Genomic DNA, 24,530 nt, shown 5'->3' with positions numbered 1-24,530 from the left:
ACTGCTGAGCAGGTGACATCTTTTTGTCAGCTTTTTACATACCAAAGAACTTTTGACTAAGAAAATCTTCAAAATCTCCTCTTCTCTCCCATTAAGCTAAGCAACCAGTCCTGCTGCTGTGATAGGAAAGGCCAAAACATACCTTCTTCAAGTAAGTCAGTCATTGACCAAAACAAGAAGCCTCCTTGCACCTCTGGCACCCACAAGGCTAGAGCAGGACTGTGTGTCCATAATTTACAGCTAACATCAGGTTATAAAATGAAATCAAAAATGCCAGAGTAATCCTAGAAATAAAACTCATGCAAACCAAGAAAAACAGCAGCGTCTATACTAGCTAAAAAAAGAAAGACATCTGGTCATGCCTTTGAAATCACGTAAGTGGTCAATGACTTGTAACATAACACACTAAACCCAAAGACTGTGGCTTACAGTTTCTATCAGGATAATATTGTGCCTAAAGACAGAGAAATTAAAACCCAAAGAAACTACAAACAAAGGAGCAACAATATTCTTTGGCCTTTCAACCCTGACAGCCAAATTTCAGTTGAGAAACATCTTCTATCCCATATAGCCTTACTGGCTTCCATATGCCACACACAGCGGATGCAGGCAATGGAATCAATGCGCTCCAACAAGCTGCTGCACATACACAGAACCACAAAACCCATGCAATGGTATTTCTGATGGTATTTTCTTGCTCCAAACATGCCAAATAAAATACTGGATCTTTTATGACAGATTAACATTGCACAGTTTTTCACCTCCTCGTTCAATCAAGCATCTTATGAGATGCACTTGCTTATCCCATCTGTCGCACCGCTGGATAACGTCACCAATGTCAACATCTGCAAGACTGCAGCTTCTGAAGAGTCCTTCCCCTGATGGCTCTTCCCCACTGGCTTTCCCCGTTAGCAGCAGCAAAACTTTATGCCACATTTGCTTCTCCAGCAACTGCTTTATGAAGCTGCTAGCACAGGCCTGGGAGATGTTGCAAACCACCCCTTCAGGGATTTCTGCAAAACAGTCAAGACAACATAACTCACTCAAAGCCATCAAATTAAAATCCATCACACTGTAAACTGCTTTCAGAATAATGAACCCATTAAACTCAGAGTACAAAATGCAACACTTGCATCTTTCTGTCCTTACGCTGACCCCCAAATAAGCTTGAACACTTTGATCCATCACACTGAATTTTTGTGCATATTGTGGCAGTTCTAAGCGCAAAACAGAACATAAAAATAAGTAAAAGCCCATTCTGTTCCACTAATATCACTGCAGAAATGGAGAACAGAAGGAAGGCTAAAAGAGCAAAAACTGTATGGTAGCATCAAACACATTTTTCAGAGCAATTAGGTTTGTGAAGAGGAGAAATGGGAACTCACTGTACCTTTCACAGAAGACAGCAGTTTCAGAAATCGCTTAACTGCATCTTCCTTCAATACATTTTTATGATATGCTCCGTCTTCTAACCTGTAGAACTGGACAAACTGTTCAAGAACATCCAGGAGAGAATCTGTGTCAGCTACGGCTCTGCTTTCACTCCCCCCTGCAAAACAGTTTAGAAATTGAAAATCTGGTTCCTTGCTGGTATGTTTTCAGGGGAGGACTGGAATATGTTACAGCTCAGGCCTCCAAAAAATGTGCAGTGGCAGGTTAAAATCAGGCGGCTGAAACTCTTACTGCCAAAGCCAGACCTGTGATGGATTTCAAATCCTAAAGGATATTGGGAACACTCATCAAATATACTCTTTACTGAAATACACTAGGTTGAAAACTGTAATAGTTCACAAGTTGATCTGCACACAGGCAGGACACTGCTGCCTCGCAGTGAGCATGATCCTGGAATGGTTTGGGTTGGAAGGGACCTTAAAGCTCACCCAGTTCCAGCCCCCTGCCACGGGCAGGGACACCATAAAAAATAACAGACAACTCAGAATCCTTTTCAGAACTGACAGGCGATTATAGAAAAGCAGACTGGAAACCAGTTTATCACCCCAGTTCATCAAATTTCATGTTAGCACTGGGGCAACGAAGATTTTGCTGTCTGACAATGGGTCATTTTCAAACTGCCTAGATACATCATTAATCATTTTTAAAATGCACTTTGAAACTTTCCCATACTTCAAGAGTGTAACTAAATTTTAGCACCCCTGTTTTGGTTATGAGAGGCTCTTGTAGCTTTAGTTCTATAGTCTGCTCTGCTGCTCTTTTCCCTTAACACGTGTAGAAGTTGACATTTTGCAAGTAATACAGGAGTTTTAGCTGCATATCAACAATATAAAACCATAGAATAGTTAGAGTTGGAAAGGACCTTAAGATCATCTAGTTCCAACCCCCTGCCATGGGCAGGGCCACAGATCAAAGATGGCTAAACCTTTGTGAACAAAGAGCTCTGACTACAATTTTGTTCTTTCAAGTGTCAGCAACTTTTCACTCACATTTTCATCATTTCAGAGCTTCTCCTTTTCTTGTCAATATTTTTTGTTATTAAAATATTCTAAATATGCCACCAATATTTTAACATTCATTTTACAAAAAATGTGAAGACTGAAAAAGCATCAAAAAGAAGCAGTTCCTATGGCAGGGGGAGCCTCATCTTAAGGATGAGGAATACAAAACAGTGGCTTAGACTAACTTTTAGCAACCTGCAGTTACTTATTGGACGATATACTAAGAACTTCAGTTGGACAACAGTTACCTTCAGGCAAGGACAAAGTCTTCATCATTGAGTGACAGGAGATCAGGGTGACAACTTGTAAGAAATGTTACACAAAACTATTCCCAACTACAAACCAAGTAATTTCGTATCTAAAGGATATCATTTTAAACCAGGAAAAGCACACAGCCCATGTAGTACCTGTCTGTTTCTCAGAGGAAGTGTGTTTCTCAATGTGATTGCTGACTGCTTTTACAGCATCAAAGTTCTTGTTCTTCTTCAGGATATCTATGACATATCTTGACCGTGCATCTGGAACACTGGGATCAACCCCAAAATTCAGGAGCATTATCACATCTTCTGTTTGGCCTAAAACATTACATGAGTAAACATTAGAGGAAAAAGAGTTCTCATTGTTCAGGGGTTTTGTTCTGTTTTCCCTTTGTATTTTTAATTTCCTGGCACAATCTCTTGCATAATTTTAATATAAATCTAAATTTTTCTAGTGTCATAAGAAGGAGGAATTATTGGGTATCCTTCCCCCAGAAGAAACCCCTTCCAAAAATTAAAACTCTTATCTTCATTAGAATTGATTGGGAAATGGAAGCACATGAAATAGTAAACACCAGGGTTTCAAACTTTCTTCCATTACTCGTTTTTCTATATGAAAACAAACCAGCACACACAGAGGAGAAAATAATAATTGTATTTACTGCGTTTCTGGGAATATTCACTGGAAGATGCCACGACATGCAGGAGGGTGCATCCATCTCTGTCCTTCTGGTTGATGCGATCCTTCAAGTCTGGCCTCTGAGTCAGTAACCACCTGAAGAGATGGTTCTTTCCTGAAATGATAAAAACCCCACTTGTTATGAATGGCAAACAGAGATAGATATAGCAGGAACAGATCCTGGGTTTTTCCCCTATGGAGTGGCAAGATGCATCTGTATGAAACCTCCTCTGTAAGACGGGGAGTAAGAGAAGAAAGAAACAATGGTCAGAGCCAGCTGCATTTTGGGAGACACGGTGCTATGTTCTCACTGACTCGCAGCAAGCACAAATTTGAGGTTGACTCATGACTCTTTAGCACATTCAGATAGAATCATAGAATCCCAGACTGGTTTGGGTTGGAAGGGACCCCAAAACTCATCCAGTTCCAAGCCCCTGCCACGCACAGGGACACCTTCCACTAGAGCAGGTTGCTCCAAGCCCCTGTGTCCAACCTGGCCTTGAACACTGCCAGGGATGGGGCAGCCACAGCTTCTCTGGGAAAAGTCTGTGCCAGCGCCTCAGCACCCTCACAGCGAAGAGCTTCTTCCTAATGTCTCATCTAAATCTCTCAAAATACCCTGGTTCTTTTTTTCCTTCTTTGATGAAGGCCACCGTTGGTTTTTTTCCACTGTGGATGTCACTCACTTGCTCTGATACACAGTCTGATAACAGCATGAAGTAGATACGCTCCAATGGTTTCCACTTTCGCCCCAATGGAGATGAGCCACTTGACTAATTCCGCTACTTCTTGCATCTTCTCACCATGGCCATACAATTCAGAAGCCTGATAACAAAGAGAACAATTATAACACATTATTTTTACATACACAAAAGGCATTTCTTTTTTAATCCTATTTTCATGTCTTTTATGATGTGAATCAGTGGAACAATAGCAGTCATGTCCACTGTAAAATGGAACACTTACTATATATCTAACAATTCCAACAGAAGCTCAAAACGAAATACTCTTCTTCTGTGAGTTCTTCATGAATCTTAAAAGCATCTTGTCCTGTTTTGAAGAGCACTGAACCTAAAGTCTATTTTACAATACATATTTCTATAGTTCTTTTCTGTAATTGACCACAACCTTCTGCCTTACAGTTGTCTATCAAATGTACTGCATCTGAGTGCACATATTGCTGTAGCTGGATATTGTGCCTTTTAAGCTTAGATAAGGCAGCTTCTGCAGGCAGTTGCCCCAAAGCAAGAAAAGGCTGGCAAAATACTTGAAACTGGGAAAAGGGAGTTAGAGACTGAAAGAACGAGGTACAGGGAACTCGGGTAACCAGCCCTTTTACAGCTCAGGAACCCCTTAGGTGGAGACAAGGGCAAAGCCCTACTCTCATCCAGCTCAGGAAGCATGTGGCATAATCAAGACAACAATGATAATACAACTCCTCAGACAAAGAAAAGGTGTTAAACCTTGGAAGACAGAGTTTTGTCCAGATAAATTCCTAGCAGGTGATCAGATAGAAGCATGACATTCACAGGGAAGTTTACAGGCCCAGATTAAAAGCACACAGCCTGAGCAGAAAGCAGCTGAACTGAAAAAGGATGTTCTAACAAGGACTTAATGAACACGAAGCACAGTCAGAAAGGGGTACCGCAGTCTGGGTAACGGGAGGTGGGCAGAGGAAGCTCAGACGGAAATTGAGACAATATGCCAGAAGGATCAGGACATGAGGGGGTGGTCGGAAGCAGCGTTCAGACATAATTTCTCCATTTGTGCCAGTCATCGTTTTAAATAGCAGTCTTCACACATGCTTCCAGCATCCACAAATACACTTTTTATTCTAACACCTCGTGCCAAATTTTGACTGGCAAGAACTACTGTTTGCGCACAGTTACAGACTCGAAATACAACAGATTACAGGGAGAATGTAGTGGCAGCAGGGCAAGGAAAAGAAGAGAGCAAGTTTCAGAAGAACAACATAAAGATCCACTGTCTGCAGATGCTATCATCTCAGTGAAAGGCTTTAGGACCTGTGGCTACTTGGTCTACAACTAGCTGTTTCCATCTTGCCAAAATCCTCTTGGTCATTTGGAAAGTGTCAAAGCCTTTAGGGAGAAAGTTTAGCAGTTGCTGCCTAAGTATAAAGTAACCTACAAAAAATGTGGGGCATTGAGGGAAGGGAAAATGCCAAGGCTGTATCCAGCTCAGCTCCCTATAATCATGCTCATAAAGCAGTCCAGAGACATACTAGGAAAGTATATAAAAATACTGTATCCCATATATGTTGTAAGTTCTCCTGGTTAGAAAACATATCCAGCTTAACTGATGTCAGTCATTTTTCAGCATTAAATTGCCTGGTTACAAGCGCGACATGAACAGCTTGCTGTACTTGAGAGGAAGACGTCTTCTTTTGCTCAAACTAAAGGAAATCTTAAATTACATACAGAAATTCTGCAGAACCAGGGTTTTTTCATTTTCACATTAAAATGGAGAGAAAAGATGATTTAACAGAATCACACAAAATTCATATATTATTTTCCATTTCATTTTTTGTTAATCTGTTTTAGCCTTGAACACAAGATGGAAAAGTCTGTCTCACTAAAGTGAACGGGAAGAAACAAGACACAAGAAAAACAAAAAGAAGGACGCTACTTTACCTCAAAGAGATTCTTCAGTGATACCTGGCTGACCATGAGATTGGTGGGCAACGCTTTCTTCTCGGACAATAGCAACAGACAAGACTGGGAAAAAACCCAAAATGTTAGTGATCTTACAAGCACACTCAGAAACTTTGTTTTTCATCACCTCAGCAGACCTTGTAGGAAAGCAAACGAGGGCCAACAACATCACAGATCTCTGTTTAAGATTGTAACGAAATACTGAATCTCCTTTTCCATTTTTCAACTGAACTAATGGAATAAACACTGGGCTGTGGGAAGCTATGACGGATGAAAGCTTCCTCAGAAATAAAAACCACGTAGAAAGGCCAGACCCTAAAAGTCTCTCCAATACACCTTGGAAGTGACCCTTCGCTTTAGGAATGGACCTTTACATTCATCGGGATGAGACTCCCCTGCTACACTGACATCCTGAGCAGAAAGCTAGAAATGCATACTGTATCTTTCTCTGTTTTCCCAGTTTCCCTAAAAACTTTACTTTGCTCCTTGAAAACTCACGTAGCTTAACCAGAGGACAAGGGAAGAACTACAGATATCATCTACCTGGACTTCTGTAAGGCCTTTGATACAGTCCCCTCCAACATTCTTAGCTCTAATTTGGAAAGACATGGGTTTGATGAATGGACAAGGAATTGGCTGGATAGCTGCATCCAAAGAGTTATAAACAACAGCTCAGTGTCCAAATGGAAACCAGTAATGAGTGGTGTCTCTCTCAAGGGTCCGTACTGGCACCAATACTATTTAATATCTTCATCAATGACGTAAGATTGCACTCGGCAAGTCTGCAGGCAGCACCAACCTGTGTGGTGCAGTTGAGGCACTTCAGGGAAGATGATGATTGAGATGCTCCTTTTTTTGTGTATCTATCTTTCACAGACAGCTTCAAAAATCCAGCTTGTATACAGAAGGGAAAAGTGAAAGGGACCACAAATAAGCATGTATATTTTTTTCCCTCCGATTTCTTTTAAGACTAATGACTCTAGATGGCACCATAATTGTAAGAGAGACAATAGCAAGAGACAAGTGGGATTTCAGCTTCATTGTAGGCAATGCTGCAACAGACTTACCCGCCACTTCCCTTTCTGGGCCAACCTTTCTATGACTGCTTGCCAAATCAGTGCATCAAACCTTGCACTGAAAATATAATCATATGCAGGGGGGAAGGTTGCTGGAAAGACTCGTTCATCTGCAAGAACAAGCAATTGAGAAAACCATTCAGTATACGCAGCGCTTCTAAAGTTGGGGTCTCCAACTAAATGACTTCATTGCACAGTGACAGTTTTAGCACTGATTTATACCCAGAGGAATGCCAAATGGAGGGTTAAATATCCCTGGCCACTCACCTGATACAGCACCTTGTTATCCGCGGCCAGTCTTTAAACAAGGTGAAAAACCATACTAATCCCTGCCCTCAAGAAACACCTCTAAGCCCCAAAATGTTGTGCAGCTCGTGGCAGTTCTTCCACTTGTGGGTGAGCACAGCTAGTGTCACTGCTAAAGGTAATCAAGGTCCTTACCATGGGACTACGAGTGCAAGTAAATGCAGCAGGGGCACAACCCAAAATCTCCTGGCATGGCTGCAGGCCCATCATACAAAGCCTGTGAACTGGACAGAAGGGCAAATAGAAGAAGGGAACTGAGGAGAGATAAGGTGGGTATTGCTCAAAAATACCCCACCACACAATGCCACAGAAAAGCCAAATTCCCTCTTTTTGTTGCTGGCATTAGTAGCTGAAGGAAGAACCCCACACTGGAATACACTGGACTGTAAAATCATGTTTAAGCTGAGTATTTTCTCCTTATTTTTAAATCTACCTAGCTAAAAGAGAAGCAGAGTGGCTTGGACAAAAACCACTGAAAAGCCTCTTGGGTCTGAAGCTCCAGATATTCAATCCTGTCCCCCTGGCTCTGAATTTCAACGTTTTCTACCTATTCCACAGCTGATGTGTTCCTATGAGACAACACACTCCCCTGCACAGCACTCTGTGATTGTTGGCATCTGCTGTATACAAACTGGACCACACTGACTGCATGCTTTTGGTGAGGCCACTCGACACATTCATAATCTTCAAACAGACCTGAGGCACTAAAGACTAAATGAATGATCTCATGAAGGATGCCCAAGGGCTTGTGTTGTGATCACTACTGGAAGCAGAAAAATCAAGCTCTTGATCTGAGTTTACCATTGACACTTATGAAGATTCCTGCTATGAAATCAGCAATCTGAGTCCGATCTGCAGAAGTACTCAGGCGAATCAAACCTTTATGAAACATAGAAATTGCCTCGTAAGAGTCTTTTAACATGATCAGTGAATGGCCAGCTCTGTAATAAGCCTGAGGAAAAAAAGAAAAGAACAAAAAAGACCATTGTTGGGAAAATATTCAGAGATCTTTATTACAAAACATTGTAATTCTTTCCTAAATTCTCTATGTTATGAAAATGACATGTACTATTCTTACAGCTTCTTAAACACAGTTCTAAAACAAAGTGCAATAAACATCCCTTGAAATTCACAGTATGCTACTGATGTGATCACAGATACTAAAAGTGGTAAATCCTGACATATAAAATCTGGAAAATAACTACAAGCTGAAAAACATACCATTAGTAACTATATCTTAACCTCCTCGCAAAGTCTAGAATATACATTTATGTCCCCATATCACTGCATTTTGCAGTATTTACCACAATGCATCTATTCTTCAGTCAATGGCACCTGAACATGTTTCTGTTCACCACTGAACTAGGTTGAGTGTGAGCCACTGAACTGTCTCAGGGTCACAGTGGAGTCCATTTGTTCAAACAACTGGCATGCTGCAATACAGCGCAAGTTAAACTGGCATTTGCATGCAATTTTACCATATTTAAACCAAATACCTTCTCCTGAAGTCTCTGGGATGCTGTAGTTGTTGGTCCAGAAGACTATTGCACATAAAAGCCAATCCAAGTGTATGCTTCTGTATCATAAACACTGTATAATCACTACTTATTCCTAACAGATGAATATTTGAGTCAATGTGTAACTTAGTGTAACTTAATCCACGCGTACTTAACCACAAGAGTATGTGTAGTGCATTGTCCTGTCCACTGGAAATACAATATGACCTTGATCACCACATACTGTTCCCAGGAACTGCAGGCTTATCAACATGTAAAGAATATCAGGGCATGCTGCCCAAGGGAGACTTCAAAGCTAAGTCCCCAACCCAGCCTGACTGCTGTCAGTGACTGATGAGTCTGTACTGTGAGCCAGGCTCTGTAAGACAAGTGAACACAGAGCTGGTGAACCTCACCATGGACGGTGATCCCTGGGTCTCCGGAATCACAAGGGTACATCAGATTTTATTACTGACTGTCACCTTGTCTGGGATATTAATAGAATAGTTATCTTTCTCGAAAGCATTGATGCCTCTCTTGTTGGGACCCAGAAAGAACCAGCATCTCCTGGTGCCAAGGAGAGCAACTTCATTTTATTAGAAGTACTATTACAATAATAATTCTGATGCTTATGTGCAGAGTCAGACACTGATTCTGGAATTTTATGCTATATTTGCTTACCACTCCTCGAAACAAAAACACAACAAAAAGCAGATATTGACACTCGTTTTAGAAAGTCAGTCATGCAAAAACTGCCATCTTAAACATCTGAATACCTTAACGTACTCCGGATCCCAGTCTAAGCTCCTGCAGGCTGAAGACACTGCTTCCCTCCATTTACCAAGATTGTACAAGGCAGTCGATCTGTTGCAGAGTAACACAGCAATGTCCCTGGAACACCTAAAAATACATTTTTAGCATAACTCTTTATTCACTTGAAAAAGGACACATTGTACTTTATACTTAGAAAGCAGAAAGCAAGAAATAAAGTCTACATCACCCACTTAACAAAATTAGAGGTAAAAATTGAGTCGTAGAAAATACAGATCATTTGAACATCAGCTTTAAAGACACTGTAAATGTCATCTTAGTGATAGCCTGGTCTCTTCTGAAGCAGAAAGCCAACTCACTGGAATAATTCAGTACGAGGATTTAGAAAGAGTCGAGACCTCCTCGACACACCTAGATAAGGCTTGGTGAAAGCCAGTGCCAATAATGGGAGAAAATAGGCACAAAAATGGAAGCTACTAGATGGAAAGAATGCTAAACAAATTCTGGTCACCAACAAACAACCTAAATGCATTTTACTGTACCACCAGTTGTTGAAGTGAACAGAATTATACACATTTATATCAGCTAAGAAATAAAGAAATGTCTTTTACAGAACAGAATATACTGAAGTATATAAAGCATCTGCTGAATCTAGGAAAGTTTCTGGATAGAGCTGCACACAAATTACAAACTACAGTCCACAGGGTAGTGAATCACAGAATACCAGGTTGGAAGGGACCTCAAGGATCACCTGGTCCAACTTTTCTAGGCAGTCATGACCTAGCCCAGCATCTTGTCCAGCCGAATCTTAGAAGTATCCAACATTGAGAAGTCCACCTGGGAAGATTATTCCAATGGCTGGTTGTTCTCATTGTGAAAACTTTTCCTCTAGTGTCCAACCATAATCTCCTGGGGGATTTTACTGGGGAGCCTGGAAAGCCTGTCTTGCCTGCACTTGAACAAATAATACACACCACAACGTTGCATCCTTTATCTTATTCCTATCTACTGATTTACACTCAAGAAAGTTGTTTCAACTACAGTGAATATGCTCAGAGCACTCTCTTGCATGTGATCCTGCAAATCCTGATGAGGCAACTGACAGCAAGGGGAAAGGAGGTGCTCAGGAGCAGATCCCTGCAATATGATGAAAGGATGAGGCAAGGGGCAGGCGCTGGAGCTAGCCTTCTGACCTCTGTCCTCGCTCCTTCCTACTCCCTGCACATGCTCCAGACTTACTTTACTACTTGATATAAATGGCTAATAGTAAAAATAAACTAATAGCTCATGTGAAATTAGGTTAACAGCAGTTTTAATATATGGTAGTAAGGAATGTTTAATAGTTAAAATAATTCCCAACCATTTAATCATTAATAGCATTAGCAACAGATGTTAACTGATGAAATCAAGCACTTAACATTTGAAAAGAAAGACCGAAAGAACTCTTTTGCTGAAGAATTATTTTTAACAAATCAAAGAATACTAAGAAAGACCAAATAAAATGAACAAAGTAACCTGCATGAATCATTTTAAAGAAAATCAGATGACCCACATAACAACAGGTCCTAGACATGACCAGCACATGGCAGAATCACAGCAGGATTAATACACAGTATACATCGCCTAAGAAACAGAACTAATTTAATGGAAACCAACACGACTCATGGACAATTATTTTGAGTTTTAATTACACTAATTTATAATTGATGCTTACATAAAAATACTCAGATTACAGTCACTAACTAACCTCCCACATGTATGACGGGAACAGCAATTCCTCTTTAATTATAAGACTGATACACTACAGAGTGTGACGAAAGGTAACAAGAAAATCAGGTGTCAGGCTAAGAAATACAGTTCTGAGTTAAGTGTACTGCTGTACCAATTTCAGACTTCTCTTATGGCTTACATCTTGTAATTCAAGAATACTTACGGGACCCACTGCATTAAACAACCGAGCATATGTAGAGCTTGATCATACTTTCTGATGGCCATAGAGTAATTCCCATTTTTGAAATCTTGATTCCCAGCTTGCCTCATGAACTGTGCATATTCCATGGCATCCATGCTAATGAAGAGGGGGAAAAAAATCAATTAATCAAACAAAAGCATTGATTTATGAGACACTTCTTTCCCTAAAATCCACTTAAATTTTCACTTTAGCTTCTGCATCTTTGAAAAGGAGGGCAAAAGAGCACTTTTTTTATGGTTGGAATAGTAAAATATATCTCAGGTGAAAGCTTCATCTCTGCTGTTGATGCCCCAACTTCCCATCTATGTTTTAATGAACTCAGCTAACCAGATCTACCACTGGTATGCTTTTTTCCCAGTTTTCTTCCTCAAGTCTTAAACCTTTTAATTAAGATTCCAAATTACTTAAATGTGCACACATACTAAATGCAGAGGGAAATAACAGAGAGAACACAGTTCATATGCTTAAGAAATACTTAAGCTATTAATTAATTCAACACAAAACTTGCTTTTTATTTATGACTTTTTTTGCCCAGCCTGTCTGCCTAGACATTCAGTAACCCAGTGTACACAAAACTGCACTGAAACTTGATTACTGCATGACAATACTGCAACTTAAGTATACTACCAGTGCACGAGGACCTTGAATCAGATTTAAAACAGCTATTAAAATGAATACAGCAAGCATCCAAAGAAAATAGAGGTTGAAGGAGGCATTGACTGAAACAGATTGAAAAAAATAAATACATTTTATCTTTGAAATTGTAAAATCAGGTTTGTTACATCTAACTAATCACATAGTGAAGCAGCTAGATAAAGGCAACAAACACAAGAGCAAAAACCTAGCTACATGTATGTTGAGAAACAGCACATCAAAATCACAAACAAGAGAAAAAAATCCAGTGCTAAAACCTTGCATAGAATTACTTTTCACAGATGGACTTTTATGACTAAAACCCGTTTCCATTACCTGCAAAAAACCTGTATGAATCTCACAAATCTCAGTACTGTTAAGTGAGAGTAAGTCGCCCAAAAGGAATGCACAGATTTACTTATTATCCTGGTATCAGAAGGGCTGGAACAAAGCCAGGAACAATCTGCAAACTTCACAACCTGCTAACAGAACATCATGGTTTAACCTGGCAGGCAGCTAAATCAGTGTGTTCTCATCTTCAAGACAAAACACAGCACTGTACCAGCTACTAGGTACAGCTCAGGAAGAACATTAACTCTATCCCAACCCAGGATCACTTCACAACAGAGTAAATTAGGTATTTTTAGGTCTACAAACCTACAGACAAACCAAGAAATATTACGGACGTATTTTCAGTGTAGTATTCCTCACAATGAACCTGAAACACTCAGAATCAGGGTTGTATTGTGAGCACTGAGGTATGAAAAGGCACACTACGGATGGCACAGTGCCTCCCTCGTTTATCCAGTGATATCTGCACTAAGCACAGAGGAAAGCAGCAGCCCGCAACTCTGAAGAGGCAACAGCAGAAGAACCAGGCGCTCACATCCAAACTGCTTCAGGCTGACTGGGAAAAGGCCTGTCGGAAGTTACGTCTTCTTTAATTAAACAAATAGACACTCCAATGAAGTGTGCAACCCAAACATCACCTCGCTAATTCCAGGGAAGCGCCAAAACCAGATGGAATTCCTGGCTATAAACTAAACTGAATAAAAATAGTTCCCACCTACATGGAGAAGTTCGACAATCAGTCACATTAGAGGAGTAATTATGACGTCTACCCCAGGCAAATTAAATCATCACTTCACTCAGCAATGTGCATACAGTATATATTTTAAAAATACTACTTCTCCAGACAGCAAATCAAGTGTACTCATAGCGTAAGCTTTTACACTGCACTAGTGAGGAGAAGAAGAGGAAAAAAACAGAGCAACAAAGCAAAGAATAAAAAGCGGGTGCTAAAAGATGGTTCTACCTCATATCTCTGTAATTCTTCCAGCTTTCAACTTTTTAGCTTCAGAAGGTTTGATAAATCATTTTCACCAAAAATAATACCCAAGCAGTTCAACCACATGGGAGCTTCTTCAGGTAGGAATGCATGTGAACCTGTGGTTTTCTAAATCACAGTTGAATTCCAAGCTGCTTCTTTCTGTAAGAAGGCTATGCTTCTACTTAGGGTCTCACTGTTACCCAGAACTATATTTCCCTTACTTCTCCTTGGAATCTCTTGAAAGCACGACTACAAATAAAAGGTATTTACAAGACATTTGAGGGACTATTTTTCCCACAATAAAGCAGAAGGCTCCCAGTTACAACAGAAGTTTTAAAAGGACTTTCAAATGTGTCCTGTGTTGAGAGATGTTGGAACTGAGCTCCCTGTATCCGCTCAAGAGGTGACATCCCCTTCCCACTCCAGGCAGCAGAACACAAATCCCCACCCTTTCCCAGCACTGCAGTTTCCTATCCAAAACTCCAAAGTATAGGTCATTTAAATAACTGGGATGCCTGCTGCAAGCTTTAGCAACTACACCCAAGTCTGCAGACCGAGGAGATGCACAGGCATGGAAATCTAAGTTCATGATCCAAGAGACACTGCTGTGCTGACTCAGCACAGCACGTCTTGCTATTGCCCAACATCCTCCTGAAGAGTAAACAGTTTTAACTCCAAACCAGGGCACTAACTGAAGACATACATAGTCTACTGAGCATGGCAAGCATTAAACAATGCTGTTGTCTGTTACTCTTAGCAGGCTCACGTGAAGGTCACAAGTGCATCTGAATATAGCTAAAAGAAGATTTTGTCGTGATCAGTGCTGTGGGTTAACCGCTGTGGGTTAACCCCCACTCCCAGTGGGACAGGGAAAGAGGAAGAGTAAAAGCAAGAAAACTTGTGGGTGAAGATAAAAATTGCTTAGTAAGTGAGAGAGAAGTGGAAGAAGAGAGAAAGAAAACAAGTGGTGCAAAGGCAACCTCCACCATGTCCCACATGTAGGCCAATGCCCAGCCAGCTCCCGAGCAAGGGATGGTGGGTATCCCCAAGCCCCATCCTCTCCCTTCTGATTGCTGAGCATGGACCATCCCCTGGGTCTGTCTTGGTCATCTGCCCAGTTGTGTCCCCTCCAAACCTCTTGTGCACTCCCAGTCTACTCACTGGGGGGGGCAGAGTGAGAAACGGAGAAGGCACCAGTGCTGTGCAAACACTGCTCAGGCACAGCTGGAACAGTGTGTTATCAGGGTTGTTTTGGTCACTAATCTAAACCAAAGCACCCTTTAAACTGCTGTGAAGAAAAGTAACTCCACCCCAGCCACACACAGTAAAGACAGGTTCTCCTCATAGAGTGGGGAGCTAAGGAGTCCATGAAACACACAAATGTGTGGAGGTACCCTGAGGTCTGGGAGACACTTCCCAGTGCATCGTTGAGACCTTGTCCTTCAAAGATAAAACGACAAAGAAAACCAAAGACCAGCTGGGGTACTCTGCTCATGTTTTATGGCTCCTGAAGCCACCAGCATGACCATGGCAGCAGAATGAAGCATATTAATTTCTACTCAAAGAATTAAAACAAAAGAGTATACAGTTAAGTCAGAAACAATCAGATCCAACCCCTACTGCTGCCAGTGGGCAAAATTCCCATTTACTTCACATGTTGCCAACTCTTACATTACTGCGATGGTCAGTGTCCCACTGAACTGTTTCAGTCAGATCGTCCTCAGAAGCAGGGCAGTTTTGGAGGTTTAAAAGGCGAAGTTTTGATTCCTCTCGCCTCAGCAGAAAAGCTTGTGCTTTCTGGGCATCTGAAGTTGGCCTTACTGAAAACTTCATACACCCAAGAGTGAACCCAAGCAGCTGGTTTGTTCTGTCTGCATCTGGTTTACATGTTTCAGAAGAGAAACTGGGTGACACTGCTTACTCACAAAGTGGATTTTCTACACAGCCATGCTTTTAATTACTGTTGATAGTGAGCATTAAGCTTTGAGGTTCTGTCCCTATGGCATTACTCAGCAGAAGAATAATGTTTTTATTCTTGAGGCACTGTAGCTTTCCATAATGCAAGTAACAAATGAAGTGTAGCAATCTGGGGAGCTCTGTATCTGAATTAAAATAGTGGTGAAAAATGAGCATCTTCCTATTTCCAGGAAATCCGATTTCTAAAGACTATGCACTCCTTATTCCTGTTAAGCAAAGGAATAAATAATCTTTCCTTCTTCCCCCTTAAACCTATCAGGCAAACATTACCAACTGGTAACAGGTTGGTGGAGAAAAAGCCCAACAAAGCACCTGAACTGTGGCTGAGTGACAACTAAATGCATTTCATCAACATTTGAATAAGTCATATTTTCTCAACAGGAAGCCCCCATGCTCTCATTAGCTCTTGTCCAAGAGTGTGGTACCACCAAGAAGGAATTGTCATGCTACCCCCAACCAGTCAGACGGACCCCTCCAGCCACATGCCCACCACTGGCACCATCCGTCCAGGCAGTCCTGCAGCCACCCAGCAAAAGGACACTGCCAACAACAAGTCTTCTCAATGACACCTTCAGTATGTCCTGGTGCAGGTGTATGTGAATGTCAGGCAGGCCCAAGAGGGAAAATATAAGATGAGAAGGCTCTAGCAGATGACAACTTGAAGAGGCAATGCTCTGCCTGCTATCCAGTTTTATTTGCTTTCCTGACAAGAACAACAGCTACCAAAGACATATTTACAGAACACAGCCTCATTTGAATGCATAAAAGCATAGCTATGACAGGGAAAAGCAGAAAAAACCTGTTATTTCTTTCAGGAGCCTTGCTTTTCCATTGAATGCTGAAATGATGAATGAAAAATCTCGGTATTGCCTGTACTTTTAGAGGAGGCCTTGGAGAAAGAACAGAGACAAAACCACAAGTTCAGCCATCAGGATGAACAGGCTATAACTAATCAGGCCATAAGTAGTCAGATTAGGAAATCTCATGCAGAAGAGGGGAAGGAAGTTGAGATTTAGATTTGGTCAATCTCAAGGATCTGTTTAGTCTGTTAAAAGTCACAGCGGTATTTGTGATTATCTGAACATTTAATTGAATGTTCAGCCCATGAGCTCATGAGGAATGTGTTCAGCCCTTGTAAAATATGTCATCTCATCTTGGAGAAGCTGGTCAACTCAAATGAAAAGCCTATCATTTACATAGCTTCTCACTAGACATCCCTGTTGTTAGGGATATATTCAGATAGATAGGGATAGCTTATCATTAGATAGATTCTCACTCTGCCCTATGAAACAAAAAAAGCCCAAACATTTCTGTTACAAGTCACCTTGCCAGATTCAGTGTGCCACTACGGCTCGGAAGTGCCAACAGACCTTTCGTTCACAGTAAAAGCCAGCACCATTTGAAAATGAAGAATGAGATTCCAGAGCAAATTTGGAACAGATTAGGGCAAGCAGAGGAACGCAGTGATAGCTTCTTATCAGTGTATGTTGCCCTAAACTTAGCACAAATTGGACCAAATGAAATTCCTGTATTTATTCTGGGCTCTACGGCCAGCCAGTGTCCTATGTATCACAGTACTCCAGAGGTGGAGACAGCATGTATCTTCATAGCTGTGCTTGCCTCTAAAAGGACAAAGACGCCAATTTCTTAGGTAAATCAATAGAGAAAACTATCAGGTTGTTCCAGTCTAAACTAGAGACCTGAACACAATCTCTGTAACTGGAAACAAACAGCCCTAAACACCATTTACAGAGTTTTGCTTCTCCAGATATCTCTTCCTCCTAAGTGTTCAGCCAGAACTACTACCAGGGGAACTCAGCCTACTTCTTCATAGCTCCACCAGTGCAGTACCATGCTGGATCAGCGCATCTTGCCAGCACAAAGCACGTCTCACTCCTGAGATGAGATTCATACCTGCACTGGGTCTAGTATGCAAGCACTACATCTGTATTCCGAAAGTCAGCTGTGAGATGTCTCAGTTCTGAATGACCTCCCAAGGTCCTCCTTCTCCAGATTACCACTGTACATTGGTTTCTATTTATACAAACTGTATAAAGCAATTGTCACTAATAACTAAGCCCAGCTGCCCCACGTCTCCAGCTAGCCATGTACCAAACTTACATAGCTGACACTGCTAGCAGCTTATCCAGGTTTTGGCTGGGATAGAGTTAATTTTTTTCCCAGCAGCTGGTGCAGTGCTGTGTTTTGGCTTTTTGGCCTGAGAACAGTGCTGATAACACACCCATGTTTTAGTTGTTGCTCAGTAGCACCTACCCTGATCAAGGAGTGTTCAGTCTCTCGTGCTCTGCCAATGAGGAGGGGTACAGGAAGCCGGGAGGAAGCAGAGACAGGACACCTGACCCAAACTAGCCAAAGGGATATTCCATACCACAGCACGTTATGCCCGGCATAGAAAACTGGGAGAGGGGGTTGGCTGGGAGAAAGTAAACAACAAGGAGAGAGATATAAAACAAAAAGGGAAGAAAAATACCCAAAACAAACCACAAACAACAGTGATGCAATTGCTCACCACTTGCCAACTGATTCCCAGCCAGCTCCTGAGCAGCGGCCCCCAACCAGCTTTCCCCCTACTCTATATATCGAGCATGATGTTGCAAGATATGGAATAACCCTTTGGCCAGTTTGGGTCAGCTATCCTGGCTGTGTCTCCTCCCAGCTTCTATCCCCCATCATCTCCAGCTCCTCGCTGGCAGGGCAGCCTGAGAAACTGAGAAGTCCTTGACTTTGTGTAAACACTGCTTAGCAACAGCAAAACCACCGGTGTGTTATCAGCATTGTTCTCAGGCTAAAGCCAAAACAGGGCACTGCACGAGCTGCTGGGAAGAAGATTAACTCTATCCCAGCTGGAACCAGGATAGGTGGCATCTCAGAACACTCTTCTTCCTCCCCTTGCCAGCTGAACTTACACTGCTGCTCAACAAAAGCTTTTGTTGAAGACTGCTTCACAACTCGCACCAGTGACATGTACGGCCTCCTTCCCCTGCACATCCTGTTTTCCTAAGTGAAACCAAACAGGCTTTTTTGCTTTCAGTTTCAAACCTTCATTTGTAACCTACCAGTAACAGGTTATATATAAGAGAACAGACGGTTAAGGCAAGCGTGGAGTCGCACGAGTGCTGCTTGCGGCCCAACCCTCCGGTATTACAATCAAAACCAGATATGAAGCATTATGTATATGAACACAGCTGTATTCACCCACGAGCAAGGTCTGTGTGGAGAAACTGCCCCACCAGCACACAGTGGATACTGCAAAAAGACGAGTGCTCATTGTGAGTGACTCCCTGCTACAGAGCACTGAGGTGCCCATCTGATGGCCTGACAGGGAGTGCTGCCTCCTGGGAGCTATGGTCCAAGATGTTGCGAAGAGGGTTCTGCAACTTGTCAAGAGCACAGACTACTACTGTGCACTGCTACTATTTCATCATGGAATCACAGAGTGGTCTGTGTTGGAACGGACCTTAAAGCTCATCCAGTTCCAACCCCCTGCCATGGGCAAGGACACCTTCCACTAGAGCAGGTTGCTCCAAGCCCCTGTGTCCAACCTGGCCTTGAACACTGCCAGGGATGGGGCAGCCACAGCTTCTCTGGGCACCCTGTGCCAGCGCCTCAGCACCCTCACAGGGAAGAGCTTCTGCCTCAGAGCTCATCTCAATCTCCCCCCTGGCAGGTGAAAGCCATTCCCCTTGGCCTGTCCCTACAGGCCCTTGTCCAAAGCCCCTCTCCAGGTTTCCTGGAGCCCCTTTAGGCCCTGGAGCTGCTCTAAGGTCTCCCCTTCAGGAGCCATCTCTTCTCCAGGCTGCCCCAGCCCAGCTCTCTCAGCCTGGCTCCAGAGCAGAGCTGCTCCAGCCCTTGCAGCAGCTCCATGGCCTCCTCTGGACTCTCCCAGGCAGGTACATGTTCATACGGGCACAAATGATATCGCATGCCGGAACCTGGGCAAAATCAAGGAAAACTATAAATCCCTGGGGGTGGAAGTGAAAAATATTTGTGCCTAAGTGATCTTTTCCTCTATTTTACCAGTTAGAGGGAAGGGTGCAGTCAGAAATAGGCATATTTTGCAAATGAACTACTGGCTTTGACGAACTTTGACGACTATAGCCTGATAGGGAGGGATGGGATCCACCTTCCCTTGCCTAGAAAAGGCAAGGGAATCTTTGGCAGCAGGGTGGCCAACTGGATGAGGTGGCTTTAAACTAGAGGACTTGGGGGTGGGATCTGAAGTGGCATTGCTTACACCATTGCAACTAACTGGGGAACAAGCCAGGCCAACCAGAGCAGCCACAAATGCTCCGTAACTGCCTCCCAAGATGAAAGCCAGAAGGCCAGTCACCTCAACTGTATGCATACTAGTTCACTTGGAAACAAACAGGAGGAACTGGAGCTCTGGGCCCAGTCAGAAAGCTGTGATATCACAGAAATACCTGAAACATGGTGGGACAACCCCCATGACTGGGCTTGTCCAGCCTGGAGGAAAGGAGGCTCAGGGGGGAGGCCTTATCACCATGTGCCAGTATTTAAAGGGTGGCTACAAAGAAGGTGGAGACTCTCTTTTTACAAGGAGGCACATGCTGAAGACGAGGGGAGATGGGCACAAGTTACTCCTGGGAAGACTCTGACTGGACACAAGAGGGAATTTTTTCCCAATGCTAACAATCAGCCACTGAAACAATCTCCCCAGGGAAGTGGTGGACTCCCCAGCATTGGATACTTCTAAAATTCAGCTGGACAGGGTGCTGGGACATAGAACCATAGAATCATAGAATAGTAAGGGTTGGAAAGGACCTTAAGATCATCTAGTTCCAACCCCCTGACATCTAGGCTAGATGATCTAGACATCTACTCTAGATCATGCTTTGCCTGGGAAGATGATCCCTGAGATCCCTTCCAACCTGGAAGTCTATGATTCCATGATACATATACTTATGATTTCCAGTAAACTAAGAAAGGACTTGCATCTCCTGTGTTATACATGGGAAAAACCGAAGCAAAACCATGTTCAGTATTCTATCTAGTGTCACTACTGTTCTACAATTCAACCCCCTCCCTGCCCCAAACCTCATAAAACAGGGGCAAAAAGTTAACCTTGTTTCCTCTGAAACAACAACCATGTGTAAATCCCTCGTCCAGCTCAGCCATACAAGAGCTGGCTCAGCTCAAGAGGAAGATGTTTACACTGCTGCAGTTGTTTGCTCAGCCTCGTCATCAGAGAGGGCTGGCCGGGTAGGAAAGCAATGGCAACAAATTGCCTCAGCATTTCCTTTACTGTAGAGATGAGCTCAAGATGGTTATTGCATCTGAAACGAAACAATACAAACAACCCCAAACCAGGAAGGCTTTCAAGGTTGTGCAGTTGGCAGCCAGTGCTTGACAAGTTTCACTGCATGTTGATAAAAACACTGGCAGGAAACACTCCCTCTTGCATGTTTTCACGGGGAAGAAAAGCCTCTCTCCCTCTGCAACAAACCCCATCAGCCTGGAGTTCATTTATGTAAACGGGACGTAAAACACAGTGGGCGATGAGAGATCTTTTTGCCTTTTTTCCTCCTGAAGCTGCGCCCAAGCTGATTTCCGAACGGTCTGTTTTGTTAAGCGACCACTCCACGACCTCGCACAAGAGTTTTGGTTTCCAGGGAAAGGATCCAAGCCCCGCTGCAGACTCTGCTCAGCTCGGCGCTGCGCCAAAGGAGTTCTCTTTCTTCTCTACAAGCGCTTTTCCACTCCAGCTCCCCCGTGCAAACCGTACCAGGGCAACACACACTCCCAGCTGCCTGGCAGGAGCAGGAATGCGCTCTGCTTCTCCTCCCTCAACTTCCCTGGCAGCTTCCCAGCCAGCACAGCCACCCTCACCACCACACACCCCGCATCCCGAAACCAACGCTCCCCATGGGGGGAAGTAGGACTGCGGGAACCTCCTGCTCCAGCCCACGGGGAGCTGAGGAGAGCTTCACCCAGGTGGGAAACCACCCCAAGGGATCACATCTGCCACTGCGGAGCCGTGCAGATGTGCAGAAACACACAGTGCATGGTGCACAGCTGTACAGATGTGCAGAACCACGCACAGAGATGCACAGATGTGCAGAACCATGCACAGAGATGTGCAGAACCGCACAGTGTATGGTGCACAAACGTGCAGATGTGCAGAACTGCACATAGAGCCGTGCAGATGTGCAGAACCGCACACAGAGATGTGCAGATGTGCAGAACCGCACAGTGTATGGTGCACAACCGTGCAGATGTGCAGAACCGTGCACAGAGCCATGCAGATGTGCAGAACCGTGCACAGAACGATGCAGGTGTGCAGAACCACGCACAGCACCGCCCAGATGTGCAGAGCTGCGCACAGAGCCGCGCAGATGTGCAGAACCGCGCACAGAGCCGCCCAGATGTGCAGAGCCGCGCACAGAACCGCGCAGATGTGCAGAACCGCGCACAGAGCCGCCCAGATGTGCAGAGCCGTGCACGGAGCCGCGCAGATGAGCAGAGCCGCGCACAGCGCCACCCAGATGTGCAGAGCCGCGCACAGAACCGCGCAGGTGTGCAGAGCCGCGCACAGAGCCGCGCAGCCCGGGCAGCTCCCGCCGCCGCGAAGGCGGGTGTCGGGGGGGGGGGGTGGGGTGTAAGGCGGCTGCAGACACCGTGACCGCGACTCGCTCCCACACACACACACACCCCCCCCCCCCCAAATCCCGCGCTCCCCACGCGCGCTCCCCGGGGGTCGGTGTCACCGGACGCGCGCGCACCCACCTGCCCGCCGCCGCTGCGCGCCGCCGCCGCCGCCACCGCCCCTAAACACGTTCGGCCGCCGCCGAGCCCCGCCCCCCCGGCGCGTCACCGCGGGAGCGCGGGGAATCGAAACCGGGGCCGCACCGCCCCCCCCACACCCACCCACCCCCCCCCGCCGGTGTCCCGGATGAGGCGGGGGTTCCGGGCAGCTGACCGCGCATCCAGCCCCCTGTCGGGCCGGAGGACCTGCCGCCGCCGCCGCTGAGGGGTTAAACGGGGCGGCAGCGCCGCCGGCAGCCGTGGGGCAGGGGTGATCACCCCCGGGGGCTGTGCTGCCATCGAGGTGTCTCCGGAGGGACGGGTACTGCTGCGGTGTTCCGCGGGTTAAGGGAAAACTCGGGAGCGAAGGGTGCTGTTGTGGCGCTTCACATTGCCTCTCCACAGGGGGATCAAGGAGCCAGAGAGTAGTCATAGCATCCCAGCCTGGTTTGGCTTGGAAGGGACCTTAAAGCTCATCCAGCTCCAAGCCCCTGCCATGGGCAGGGACACCTTCCACTAGAGCAGGTTGCTCCAAGCCCCTGTGTCCAACCTGGCCTTGAACACTGCCAGGGATGGGGCAGCCACAGCTTCTCTGGGAAAAGTCTGTGCCAGCGCCTCAGCACCCTCACAGGGAAGAACAACTGCCTCAGAGCTCATCTCAGTCTCCCATCTGGCAGGTTAAAGCCATTCCCCTTGGCCTGTCCCTACAGACCCTTGTCCAAAGCCCCTCTCCAGGTTTCTTGTAGCCCCTTTAGGCACTGGAGCTGCTCTAAGGTCTCCCCTTCAGGAGCCTTCTCTTCTCCAGGCTGCCCCAGCCCAGCTCTCTCAGCCTGGCTCCAGAGCAGAGCTGCTCCAGCCCTCGCAGCAGCTCCGGGGCCTCCTCTGGGCTCACTCCAGCAGCTCCACATCCCTCTTGTGCTGTTTCCCCAGAGCTGGATCAGGACTGCAGGAGGGTCTCCCCAGAGCAGGAGAGAATCCCCTCGCCAGCCATGTCTTCCTCAGCCTGGCTGCAGTAACAACTCCCTGGGCCATTGTGTGCTTTTGCTTTGGCTCACCAGAAAAGGTTAAGGACCTTGCTACAAGTCCCTGTGTTAGCATGAGCGGGGCAGGTGGCAAAGGGTTAATAGGCACAAAGAGAGGGACTGTGCACCCACCTGGGGAGGATCAGGAGCATGGGGAGCACTGAGCCTCAGAGCAGATGAATCTGGGTCTGGTCCAGGATCTGAACTCTGGGGAGGAATCTGGTTTCAGTGGCCTTGGGCAGTCTGCCACGAGCAGCTGGTGACCGGAGTGGGAAAGCAGAAGGCATCTGCTGGATCTTGGCACACAGTCTGGGGCAGAACACATTCTGCCTTCCTCGTCCGTGGTGTTGCTGACACTTACTTGCACTGTCAGCATCCAGCCAGGAGGAAAATTTCCACCTTTTATCATTTATACCTGCGTTATAGTTTGTATCACACAGATGCGGTTAATCTCACTGCATGTTGCTTGCACCAAGCTTTAAAATCCTATGTGGTCTGTGCCCAACTCCTAATTTCCATGTTGAAGCTGATGTGAATAAGTCTATTTTTCTGTTTGGCTGCAGGTAGCCACCAAAAGACTCTCATATTTGCTCCAAGTGGAGGTCAGCCTTGCCTGTTCATACCCCACAAGCTTTGCTCTGACACACTCAAGTTTAAACTGGGATTTTGTGGGTGACAATCTGTTAAAGAAGGGAAACATCAGGAACCACTTTATCACTAAAAATAATTCACCAGAGAAGCCTGGTAGAGACATATGTATCATGGTAAAAATTACAGAAAAGTGGTGAGTTTTTTCCTTGGAGACATAGAGGACCATTTAATTAAGAAGAAATAAAAGAGAAGGCAGTGAAAGAACTGCAGTCTTACCAGACTCTTTCCCACTGCTGAGAAGAGATGGCCCAAGTGCCAGTAAACAATATGAGTTTTGAATTCTTTGTTTTTTATAATCTTTGGATCTTTTTAATGCAAAGATCTGTCTAGATTTGGGTCTGATAATCTACTATACTGAATACCAGTTTCAAGTCTTATGCACTCCTTATCTGCAGCGTGTACTTACTATTTCAACTCAAATGTATTAAGCCCATGAAACAGTTTTTAAACTT

At 44.6% G+C, this 24,530-nt stretch overlaps 1 protein-coding gene across 3 annotated transcripts in view; it reads right to left on the bottom strand.

Annotated features, from left to right (window-relative positions):
* TRANK1 (tetratricopeptide repeat and ankyrin repeat containing 1) overlaps positions 1–22,468 on the bottom strand; it is a 43,446-nt gene extending 20,978 nt beyond the window's left edge. The window contains exons 1-11 of one of the 3 annotated variants that reach the window (XM_030485745.1): positions 22,388–22,468; positions 11,644–11,778; positions 9,716–9,839; positions 8,245–8,395; positions 7,129–7,247; positions 6,041–6,124; positions 4,076–4,214; positions 3,373–3,504; positions 2,861–3,028; positions 1,391–1,549; positions 762–1,013 (exon numbers count right to left, since the gene is read on the bottom strand). In XM_030485745.1, the coding sequence (XP_030341605.1) occupies positions 762–1,013; positions 1,391–1,549; positions 2,861–3,028; positions 3,373–3,504; positions 4,076–4,214; positions 6,041–6,124; positions 7,129–7,247; positions 8,245–8,395; positions 9,716–9,839; positions 11,644–11,777 (1,462 nt within the window). In that variant the 5' untranslated portion in view covers position 11,778; positions 22,388–22,468. Of the gene's footprint in view, positions 1–761; positions 1,014–1,390; positions 1,550–2,860; positions 3,029–3,372; positions 3,505–4,075; positions 4,215–6,040; positions 6,125–7,128; positions 7,248–8,244; positions 8,396–9,715; positions 9,840–11,643; positions 11,779–20,725; positions 21,471–22,387 lie in introns of those variants that run through there. The other 2 variants (XM_030485736.1, XM_030485753.1) reach the window with 2 other exon arrangements.
* Between the last annotated feature and the right edge of the window lie 2,062 nt (positions 22,469–24,530).

The sequence above is a fragment of the Strigops habroptila genome, chromosome 1 (assembly GCF_004027225.2).
Source record: "Strigops habroptila isolate Jane chromosome 1, bStrHab1.2.pri, whole genome shotgun sequence".
Taxonomy (NCBI): domain Eukaryota; kingdom Metazoa; phylum Chordata; class Aves; order Psittaciformes; family Psittacidae; genus Strigops; species Strigops habroptila.
This window is presented reverse-complemented; position numbering and strand designations above follow the sequence as displayed.